General features: G+C 39.6%; 1 protein-coding gene across 5 annotated transcripts in view; it reads left to right on the forward strand.

Annotated features, from left to right (window-relative positions):
- The window catches only part of ARHGAP29 (Rho GTPase activating protein 29), an 82,943-nt gene extending 79,400 nt beyond the window's left edge, over positions 1–3,543 (forward strand). For all 5 annotated transcript variants that reach the window (XM_027536452.1, XM_027536457.1, XM_027536456.1 and 2 more), the window contains one exon: positions 1,140–3,543. In XM_027536452.1, the coding sequence (XP_027392253.1) occupies positions 1,140–2,029 (890 nt within the window). In that variant the 3' untranslated portion in view covers positions 2,030–3,543. The remainder of the gene's footprint in view (positions 1–1,139) is intronic.
- The last annotated feature ends 7,882 nt before the right edge of the window (positions 3,544–11,425 follow it).

Raw genomic sequence — 11,425 nt, forward strand, 5'->3', positions numbered from 1 at the left:
GCCTGCAGTGGTTTGCAAAATGTCCTTTAGGATGTTCTATATACCTGGGGGGAGGACCTGGGAAATCAAAATGAGAGACCATTGCCCTGGAAGCCCAGGGAAGAGAGGTTCACAGTAAGGAGCTATGGAGGAAGGTCAGATGAGGTGATAATTGTTAAGTCATTCTGATGGGCTCCTGTCTACAAACCACTCCTCAGAAGAGGAGCATGAACAGAGGGCTGGAATTTACCAGAAACCGGGATGTTTTAGGGGAGATGCTGCAAAAAAAGGACAGGATTTGAAAAAGTTCAGGATTCTAGTTTGAGAAAACATGGACCATGGGTCCAGACTTGATAGAGAGAAGTACATCTGGAAGTGAACAGTAAATAGGGAGAATGGCATTTTCCACTTAAAACTATTCAGTTTTAATCAGGATGAATATTATAGTCCATTTATTAATTGATCATACAAGGGCCTCTAAGGCATTTAATATAATACGTTCTCACTGTGGGTTGAGTATAACTGTGAAAAGCAGATGGAGTTGCAAAAGCCTTGGGATTCAGAGTATACTTATATTTGGTTGGCATGTAAATTGGTGTAACTTTTCTGAGGGTAACACACCAATATCAGCCTGTTGAAATCATGACAACCCTTTTAGCCAGCACTTACTTAATCATGGGCTTCCCTTGTGGCTCAGCTGGTAAAGAATTCACCTGGCAATGCAGACGACCTGGGTTAAATCCCTGGGTTGGAAAGATCCCCTGGAGAAGGGAAAGGCTCCCCACTCCAGTATTCTGGCAGTCACAAAGAGTCAGACACACAACTGAGTGACTTTGATTTCACTTCACTTACTTGTTCATACATAGCACATAAGCTATTATACATCAGCAAGGGTGTTTTTTCCCACAACCTGCAATGAATTTTGTAGCTATTTATTATATTTATTTAAATAAATATAGACTTCTAACATTTTAAAATCAAAGTGTACATTTAATATTTTATGAGTATTTTACTCCTCTGCCTAGAAAACTAAAAAATAACATGGAGAAAATACATGAAGACTCGTGTTTTGAGAGGGTGTTCATCTCTAACTCGTTTTGATACTCTTGTTAACTGTGTACCATAAAGTTTGATTTTTAAATGAATCTCTTCTTTTACAGACAACAAAGGGCGTTTGCTTGTAGACCAAGAACTTGAGTCAGCATCAAGAAAGACAGAAGATGCTTGTAAAACCTCCAAGCTGCCTACTCTGAAGTCCGATAGGGAAATAAATGGTGTTGAGAGGCATCTTCCAAGGACCAGGATTAGGCCTGTAAGTTTGCCTATAGACAGACTACTACTTCTTGCTAGCTCTCCTACTGAGAGAAATGGCAGAAATATGGGAAATGTAAATTCAGACAAGCTTTGCAAGAATCCTGTCTTTGAAGGAGTTAATAGAAAAGACTCCCCAACTGTTGTTTGTTCTAAATTTGATGGCTTTGATCAGCAGACTCTACAAAAAACTAGGGAGAAACAGTATGAACAAAATGACCACACTGCAAAGACTGGAATGATTGTGCCCAGTGCATTCCAGGAAAGAGGTGTGGCACTGAACATCAGGAGCAGCGGGGACCACCCTGTCAGCATCACCCAGCCCAGTAAGCCATACACAGAACCTGTCAGGTCAACAAGACAGGTGTCGGAGAGACGGTCCTCTGACTCCTGCCCTCCTGCTTCTGTCAGAACACCCAGGACACTGCAGCCCCAGCACTGGACAACATTTTATAAACCACCTGCTCCTGCTGCTAGTGGGAGAGGGGATGAGGAGAAACCGGTGACACCCTCCGTAGCCGTGCCCCCTGGCACAACGCATGCTCCCCAGGAGCACGTGCTGAAATCAGTTCCAGGGTCTGAAAATGCCTCGGCTGGGCCTGTGCACCCAGTTAGTAGGCCTGAAGAGAAGGCTGAAGAACGAGACCAGCCTGACGTACCCATGGCGTGTCAGAGACCAAGGCTGAAACGAATGCAGCAGTTTGAAGACCTTGAAGATGAAATCCCACAGTTTGTGTAGGATTGTCAGAGTTCAGTTTTTTCTCTTTTTGTTGTTTTGTTTTGTGGTATTGTATTTGTCTTCTGAAAGAAATTTTTGCCAGGGCCTCTCTTGTATAGGATTGCCAAATTGTGGAGTTAGCTTTTTGTCATTGTATTGTGTTATCCTGTGTCAATTTTGTTGAATGGCAGAATGTTTTGATAGGGCCCACCTGTGCCTCACTGGAATTATATGTATTTTTGAAGTTGTGAATAAATATACTCTAAAATTTTTTTAAAGTTCAGTTGATTCCCCATAAAATGGTCCATTTAAGTGCATCCCTAATATATGCTATAGCTCTCAACTAATAGGTGCAATTGAGGGAAATCAGCTTTATTTTTTTGAAGTTGAAACTGTGTGCTTATTTATAAAAGGAATGTTTCTGAGTGCAAGTGCTTGAAAGATCTTTATTTGGTATGATTATTTTTTTCACACAATTTTATAGTGTATCTTTGACCATTTATGCTTTTATGGTAAGTGTGTAACCTTTTATTTTCCAATTGATGATTCACTTAACTTTTTCATATTTACATCATGGCCAAAAGGCTTGCAAATCTGTATTTAATTCCATTTTAATTAATTGCCAAATTTTGCATGTGGTAGCCAGTTTAACTGTACAAAGAAACTGCATTTAAACATGTTTCTAAATTGTATAGTTCAGTCATGTCTTATTTGGTTTTAGATAGTACACATTTAATAATTTTTCACTTTTTGGCTTTGTTTTGCATAAACTTTTGTTCAACAGTTCTGAACCTTTTGGTATTTTATATAATAGTCCAAAACAATGTTTTAAAATTCAGTGTATTTCCTTTTAATATTATCTGGATTTTTTTTTAAAACATTTCTTTTGTTTGAAGTGTTTTCACTTGTGAATAATTTTATGTGCTTTTTCTACCTGGATTTATAACTATTGACCATGTATGATTCAGGTGAATCATACAGAGATTTAAAGTTGATTCTAAGGGTATAGTTCAATAAGCCTCATTGTTTGGAATTTGAGAGGGAGTGTAGATGATTGGATATATTTCATTTATATTTCCCAGTTTTTTAGAACTAGCTCAGTTCTGTTAGTTTCTTGGTTTTGTCATTTTGCATAAAATAGGATATAAAAGGGATAAAAAATAAAATAGCCTCTTTTTGTATGTGTGAATTATATTTGTAACAAATGCTTTTATATGACCATGTTATACTTGATAAAAATATATATATTAACCTGTTAAGTTATTTCAAGTTCTTGTGGTTTCTGTGAAATTGTTCCCACTTAGGGTGTGAGACTTTGAGGTTTATTAACCATTGGCTTAGTGGTAAACACTTGGAACTCATATGTCCTTTGACTGCAGCATGGAGTGCATTTTATGGGAAGTTGTTTTATAGTTTTATATAACATTAAGGACCAGGGATAAAGAATTACCCACCCTTTTGTACTGGAGCCTTGTTTGTAGTCCTAATTGTTTTAAAAATGTAGAATTGTGTTGGTATGAAAACCTAAAAAAACATAAGAGCCAATATTTGTTGAGTTCTTTCTGCGTGCTATGAACTCTGCTGAGTTCCATGTAAATTATTTCAAGTTTACAGCAGCTTATAATGGGTAGGTAAGTACTTTATTATTCCCATGTTACAGATATGAAACTGATGTTTAAATATACTCTGGGTTCTACAGACATAAAAGTTGGAGTCAGGTCTCAAACACAGGGCAATCAGATCATGATGTAACATTGGCATTCTTAACTGCATAATTACTTAGTAATATCAGGTAGCGTTTAACAATAGAAAATGCACCTTTGAAAAATTTGAATTGTGTAGAATATGTACAACATATTCAGAGAAGGCAATGGCACCCCACTCCAGTACTCGTGCCTGGAGAATCCCAGGGATGGGGGATCCTGATGGGCTGCCGTCTATGGGTAGCACAGAGTCGGACACGATTGAAACAGCTTAGCAGCAGCAGTAGTAGCCTGCGTAACATAGAATTTACCATTTTACCAAGTGTTAAGTGTACAGTTCAGTGGCGTTAAGTACACTCATGTTGTTCTGCAACCATAACCACTGCCATGTCTAGAATTTTCTCATCATTTCATTTTGTGACTTAGAAAATGTGCTTTTAAAATTTTTAGACTTTTTATTCATAATTTTTTCATAATGTTCATAGAGTTTTATGTTTGTTTTTAAAATTTTCCCTTTAGCCTATAACCCCCCCTAATTCACATCTCAACACTAAGTTATCTTCTTTATTTTTCCTTTGTGGACCAGATAAAAAGAAGAGTAGTGTACACCACAGGTTGCTTCCCTGGTGGCTCAGTGGTAAAGAATCCACCTGCCAGTGTAAGAGATGCAGGTTCAATCCCTGGGTTGGGAGGATGCCCTGGAAAAGGAAATGGCAACCTGCTCCAGTATTCTTTCCTGGGAAAGCCCACTAGCAAAGGAGCCTGGTGGGATACAGTCCATGGGATCACAAAAGAGTCAGACACAGCTTAGTGCCTAGGCAACACCACCACCACGGGATAAAGTTCTCAGGTGGGATCTCCCTTAGGCTAATCCTACTAGAAACTACTAGGAAAATTGCATCCAGGTTTTCAAGTCTTTTATCTTTTTTCCTAAGGAGCACAAAGCAGATACAGCATACCAACTCTGGAAATGGAATATCATGAGTAACCTGTGCCTTCCACCACATTTGTTTAAGGAATACCAGCTGGTGACCTTTCACTCAGTAGAAAATGTACTTTTAAATTCTTGCTCAGTTGTGTCCAACCCTTTGAGACCCCGTGGACTGTAGTCCACCCGGCTCCTCTGTCCTTGGATTTTCCAGGCAAGAATACTGGAGTGGGTTGCCATCTCCTCCTCCAGGGGAACTTCCTGGCCCAGGGATCGAACCCCGGTCTGTTGCGTCTCCTGCATTGGCAGGCTTATTTCTTATTACTGCATAAACTCATTCATTCATTTCATTTGCTCAGTCGTGTCCGACTCTCTGCGATTCCATGAATCGCAGTACGCCAGGCCTCCCTGTCCATCACCAACTCCCGGAGTTCACTCAAACTCACGTCCATCGAGTCAGTGATGCTATCCAGCCATCTCATCCTCTGTCCTCCCCTTCTCCTGCCCCCCATCCCTCCCAGCATCAAAGTCTTTTCCAATGAGTCAGCTCTTCACATGAGGTAGCCAGAGTACTGGAGTTTCAGCTTTAGCATCATTCCTTCCAAAGAAATCCCAATCTGATCTCCTTCAGAATGGACTGGTTGGATCTCCTTGCAGTCCAAGGAACTCTCAAGAGTCTTCTCCAACACCACAGTTCAAAAGCATCAATTCTTCGGCACTCAGCCTTCTTCACAGTCCAACTCTCACATCCATACATGACCAATGGAAAAACCATAGCCTTGACTAGATGGACCTTTGTTGGCATAAACTCATAATTTTCTTTTAATCTACTGAGACAAGCCAAAGAGTATTTCATCAACAAGTGGCCTCTCTGTTTCCCCTCAATTTTTAAACCTCACAAGTTCGAGTTCCACTTCTGGCTCCTGTCTGCCTTGAGAGCTCTCTGGCATCTTGTTCAGCTAAAGCTATCAGCCTGTAGATATTTCGTGGTTTCCTACGACATTAAGCAAGTATCTCTTGGGATGTTGCTGTTTCCAGAGTACCTACAACATCCACTCTGCTACCCAGTAATGTGGTGGCAGTCATTCATTAGAAGTTGTTTTATGTCACATGGAAAGAATGTGAGCCTAGGGAAAAGGGAAGAGTTGGGAGTCCTTTAAGAGCTGCCAGACCACCAGAAAGCTTGTGGAAAGCATACTGTTCAAGATTCCAAGAAGTCATTTGTGAAGGGTTGATCATAACTTCCCTAGATAGACTTGTTTTACGATAGTGTGATCACTCACATAGAGCCAGACATCCTGGAATGCAAAGTCAGGTGGGCCTCAGGAAGCATCACTACAAACAAAGCTAGTGGAGGTAATGGAAATTTCAGCCGAGCTATTTCAAATCCTAAAAGATGATGCTGTGAAAGTGCTGCACTCAATATGCCAGCAAATCTGGAAAACTCAGCAGTGGCCACGGGACTGGAAAAGGTCAGTTTTCATTCCAATCCCAAAGAAAGGCAATGCCAAAGAATGTTCAAACGACCACACAATTGCACTCATCTCACACACTAGCAAAATAATGCTCAAAATTCTCCAAGCTAGGCTTCAACAGTACATGAACCATGAACTTCCAGATGTTCAAGCTGAATTTAGTAAAGGCAAAGAGGAACCAGAGATCAAATTGCCAACATCTGTTAGATCATAGAAAAAGCAAGAGAGTTCCAGAAAAAACATCTGCTTTATTGACTATGCCAAAGCCATTGACTGTGTGGATTACAACAAACTGTGGAAAATTCTTCAAGAGATGGGAATACCAGACCACCTTACCTGCCTTCTGAGAAATCTGTAAGGTCAAGAAGCAACAGTTAGAACTGGATATGGAACAACAGACTGGTTCCAAATCGGGAAAGGAGTCCAACAAGGCTGTATATTGTCACCCTGCCTATTTAACTTCTATGCAGAGTACATCATGATAAAGGCCAGACTGGATGAAGCACAAGCTGGAATCAAGATTGCTGGGAGAAATATCAATAACCTCAGATATGCAGATGACACCACCCTTATGGCAGAAAGTGAAGAGGAACTCAAAAGCCTCTTGATGAAAGTGAAAGTGGGGAGTGAAAAAGTTGGCTTAAACCTTAACATTCAGGGAACTAAGATCATGGCATCTGGTCCCATCATTTCATGGCAAATAGATGGGGAAACAATGGAAAGTGAGAGACTTTATTTTTCTGAGCTCCAAAATCACTGTAGGTGGTGACTGCAGCCGTGAAATTAGAAGACACTTGCTCCTTGGAAGAAAAGCTATGACCAACCTAGATGCATATTAAAAAGCAGGGACATTACTTTGCCAACAAAGGTCCATCTAGTTAAGGCTGTGGTTTTTCCAGTAGTCATGTATGGATGTGAGAATTGGACTATAAAGAAAGCTGAGCGCCAGAGAATTGATGCTTTTGAACTGTGGTGTTGGAGAAGACTCTTGAGAGTCCCTTCGACTGCAAGGAGATCCAGCCAGTCATTCCTAAAGGAAATTAATCCTGAATATTCATTGGAAGGACTGATGCTGAAGCTGAAACTCCAATACTTTGGCCACCTGATGCGAAAAACTGACTCATTGGAAAAGACCCTGATGCTGGGAAAGATTGAAGGCGGGAGGAGAAGGGGATGACAGAGGATGAGATGGTTGGATGGCATCACCGGCTCTATGGGCATGATTTTGAGTAAACTCCAGGAGTTGGTGATGGCCAGGGAGGCCTGGCATGCTGCAGTCCATGGGGTCACAAAGAGGCAGAGATGACTGAGAAACTGAACTGAACATGCTGAGAACTTAATTAGAATTTATGTGTATTTAAAATTCCTTTGAGTGCACATTTAAAATTACTTTTGGCAACAGAGATAAAGATATGATCCTTGAAAGGGACTTGTTGCCTAGAGGTCTCAAAAGCAAATAGAATCATACGTTCTTGATTTTAAAAATTTGAAGAAGTAACAAAATATACAGAAGATGTTTGTGGGAAAAAATTTTAGACTACATCAAGAGGCACTGAAGGAGATCTTAAATATTATAACATTTTATAACATATGGATTGGAAGTCACAATATTGTAAAGATATTCATTTACCTTATTTATAGATTCATTGTGATCCCATCCAATATAATTTTTGAACCATCTGAAAGTTGTATAATGATGCCCCATTAATACTACTTGAGTGATACTTTTTTAAAACAAGAATACTCCTGCATAACTAACCATAGTATGACCATCAAAATCAGATTAACATTGACGTATGGAAATGGTAAACAGCTCAAATATTCTTGCCTGGAAAATCCCATGGGCAGAGGAGCCTGGCAAGCTACAGTCCATGGGGTCACAATAATGGACATGACTTAGCAACTAAATCACCATGACTTCTAACCCACAAACCACACTCAGATTTTGCTGATTGCCCCAATAATGTTCCTCTCTGCTCTAGCGTCCCACCCAGTCCAGAATTTCATGGTACATTTTAGTTGTCCTTTTTTCCTCTTCAATATGAAGCAATTTTTCAGTCTTTTCTTTCATGACCTTGACAATTTGGAAAAATGTAGGCCAAGTACTTTGTATAAATGTCTCTCAGTTTGAGTTTATCTGATGTTTCCTCATGATTAAACTTGGGATATATGCATTTTCCCCCCCAGAAATACCACAGAAATGGTGTTGTATTCTTTTCACTATATCATGTCAGGTAGTGTACCACGTCAAGTTGTCCCATTGCTAATAATACTAACTTTGATCACTTGGTTAGGATAGTGTCTATCAGGTTTCTCCATTGTAAAAGTTAAAAGAACTTTGTGAGAAGATTGTTTGAGACTGTGTAAGTGTCCTTTTTCTCATCAGATTGTCACCCAATTAGTTTGAGTCCAATAACACTTCTTGCCTGAATCAGTTATTACTATTCTGGTTGTCAAATGGTGAGTTCATTCTTTCTTATGTTTTGACTGATGTTTGCTCATTTGTTTATCCATCTCTATTAGCGGACTCAGATTCCTGCTTTATACAGTAAGTTACAATACATTACTGCCATTTATTTTGATACTGAACTTTCCCTAGACTTGGTCTATTGAAATTCAAGCTCACATCTCTGTCCTTTTGACTTTTTGAGCTTTTATTTTTGGCGCATCAAGGTGTCCCAAGCTTAAAAGTACTTTTTTTTCCTCCTGCCTTTAATCATACTTCCAAGGACCTCTGATTCCTTTAGAGAGTAGTATATGGAAACCAAGAGCTGAGAAGTACTTACTGCTACTCACAAGTCATTGGTTTTAAGCGTAATTGATGGACAGATTAAAAAGATACATGCATGTATACACTATATATTTCTATCACATAAATTGAAATCCTTGACTTCACATTGATACCCTCATTTCTAATTCAGTATGTCAGGGTTTAATCTAGTCTTTTCCTTTCTATACTTGTAACTCTTTCTCTCATAGTGAAAAACCTGACTCCCATAGTCCTGAATACATCATTTGCTTACTCTTCATGTTCCAACCTCCTGCCAGCACCAGCTGCAGCATTGATTCACTAGCCCCAGATACGTCAAGTAAGTCCTCAGCCACTGCTGCACTGATCCTGACCACACTGCTCACTAACATGCCACTCAGAGCCCTAGCTTCAACTACAAGAAGACCAGGCCAGCTGAATCCTTGACTCCAGTGATGTCAACCCTAACCATGACATTTTAATTCCAGATCTTGGTCATCTGGCTGAATTGACCCCAACCTGAAAGGAAGGAAGGGACAAATTGATGATCTTTTGATAAAGAGCAGCTATTAAAGGCTGTATACTATCACTCTGCTTATTTATATGCAGAGTACATCATGCAAAATACTGGGCTGCATAAATATCAAGCTGGAATCAAGATTGCTAGGAGAAACACCGACAACCTCAGATATGCAATGATATCACTCTAATGGCAGAAAGTGAAGAGGAACTAAAGAACCTCTTGATAAGGGTGAAAAAGAGTGAAAAGCTGGCTTGAAATTCAACATTCAAAAAACTAAAAATCATGCCATCCAGTCCCATCACTTCATGGCAAATGGATGGGAAAAAAGTGGAAACAGTGCCAGATTTTATTTTCTTGGCCTCCAAAATCGCTGCATACGGTGACTGCAGATATGAAATTAAAAGACACTTGCTTCTCGGAAGGAAAGCTATGACAAACCTAGACAGCATATTAAAAAGCAGAGACATCACTCTGCTGACAAAGATCTGTATAGTCAAAGATAGCCAGTAGTCATGTATGGATGTAAAAGCTGGACCATAAAAAAGGCTGAGCGCTGAAGAATTGGTGCTTTTGAATTGTGCTGGAGAAGACTCTTGAGAGTCCTTTGGACTACAAGGAGATCAAATCAGTCATTCCTAAAGGGAATCAATCTTGAATAGTCAGGATTGGAAGGACTGATGCTGAAGGTGAAGTTCCAATACTTTGGCCACCTGATGCAAAGAGCTGACTCACTGGAAAGGTGGAAAGGACCCCAATGCTAGGAAAAATTGAGGGCAAAAGGAGAAGAGAGTGGCAGAGGATGAGATGGTTAGATGGCATCACCAACTCAATGGACAGGAATTTGAGCAAACTCTGGGAGATAGTGGAGAATAGGGGAGCCTGGCATGCTATAGTCTATGGGATCTCAAAGTCAGACACAACTTAGCAGCTGAACAATAGCTATTAAATATTTGTTTATTGAATTTACTAGGAAAAGTTTAAAAATGAGTTGTTATACATACTTATCAGAAACATCTAAACATGGATTTATGAACTACATATAAAGTTTTAAATTATGATTTTGCTTTTTGTCTCAAAATCACATCAGTCGCTCAGTCGTGTCCAACTCTGCGACCCCTGTAATCACAGCACACCAGGCCTCCCTGTCCATCACCAACTCCTGGAGTTCACTCAGACTCACGTCCATCGAGTCAGTGATGCCATCCAGCCATCTCATCCTCTGTTGTCCCCTTCTCCTCCTGCCCCCAATCCCTCCCAGCATCAATCTTTTCCAATGAGTCAGCTCTTCGCATGAGGTGGCCAAAGTACTGGAGTTTCAGCTTAAGCATCATTCCTTCCAAAGAAATCCCAGGGCTGATCTCCTTCAGAATTTTGTCACGAAATAGTTGGAAATAATTTTAAAGTTTTAGTATTTCCTGTATAACTAAACCATATCATATATTATGCTATTTCTTAAAATCAGTTTAATTACTCTGCATACATTAAATTAGCATACTTTTCAGAAGATAGAGTAAAAGCAACTAATTGTCCATGTTTCTGAGTTATATGTTTTATTTGGATTCTTTGTCAGCTTTTAGGTAAACACCAAATAAATAATATTCACACATCACATGGAAACCTGGCTTAATGGTCCTGCCCACTCACTACGCAATATCAAGCCTTCCTTATCGTGTTGAAAGAATTGAAGGGATGGTATAGCACTGTGAATAGATCAGTGAGCTTTTCATTGTCTAAGGAGTGCTGATTAATAAGTGAATATGGCTCTAAAATTTAAAAATTTAAGAGACTAAGTGTGGTAAGATCTTATTTACTCTAGTAGGCACAGAGCCTGGAGTATAATAGTTGCTGTCTTCTAAACCAATTTTCTATATCTTACTTCATTTCACATCAGAAGTTTGCTTTTTGAGATCCAAGGAAATAAAATTTTTTTATATCCAACTATTTTCTTCCAAGTAGTGACTAGTCAATTGCCAGTCAAAACATGTAGTGATTAAACACAGGGGAAAGCAGTGAATCTTCCATCTACAAGTTTAGATACA

This window comes from Bos indicus x Bos taurus, chromosome 3, assembly GCF_003369695.1.
Source record: "Bos indicus x Bos taurus breed Angus x Brahman F1 hybrid chromosome 3, Bos_hybrid_MaternalHap_v2.0, whole genome shotgun sequence".
NCBI lineage: Eukaryota > Metazoa > Chordata > Mammalia > Artiodactyla > Bovidae > Bos > Bos indicus x Bos taurus.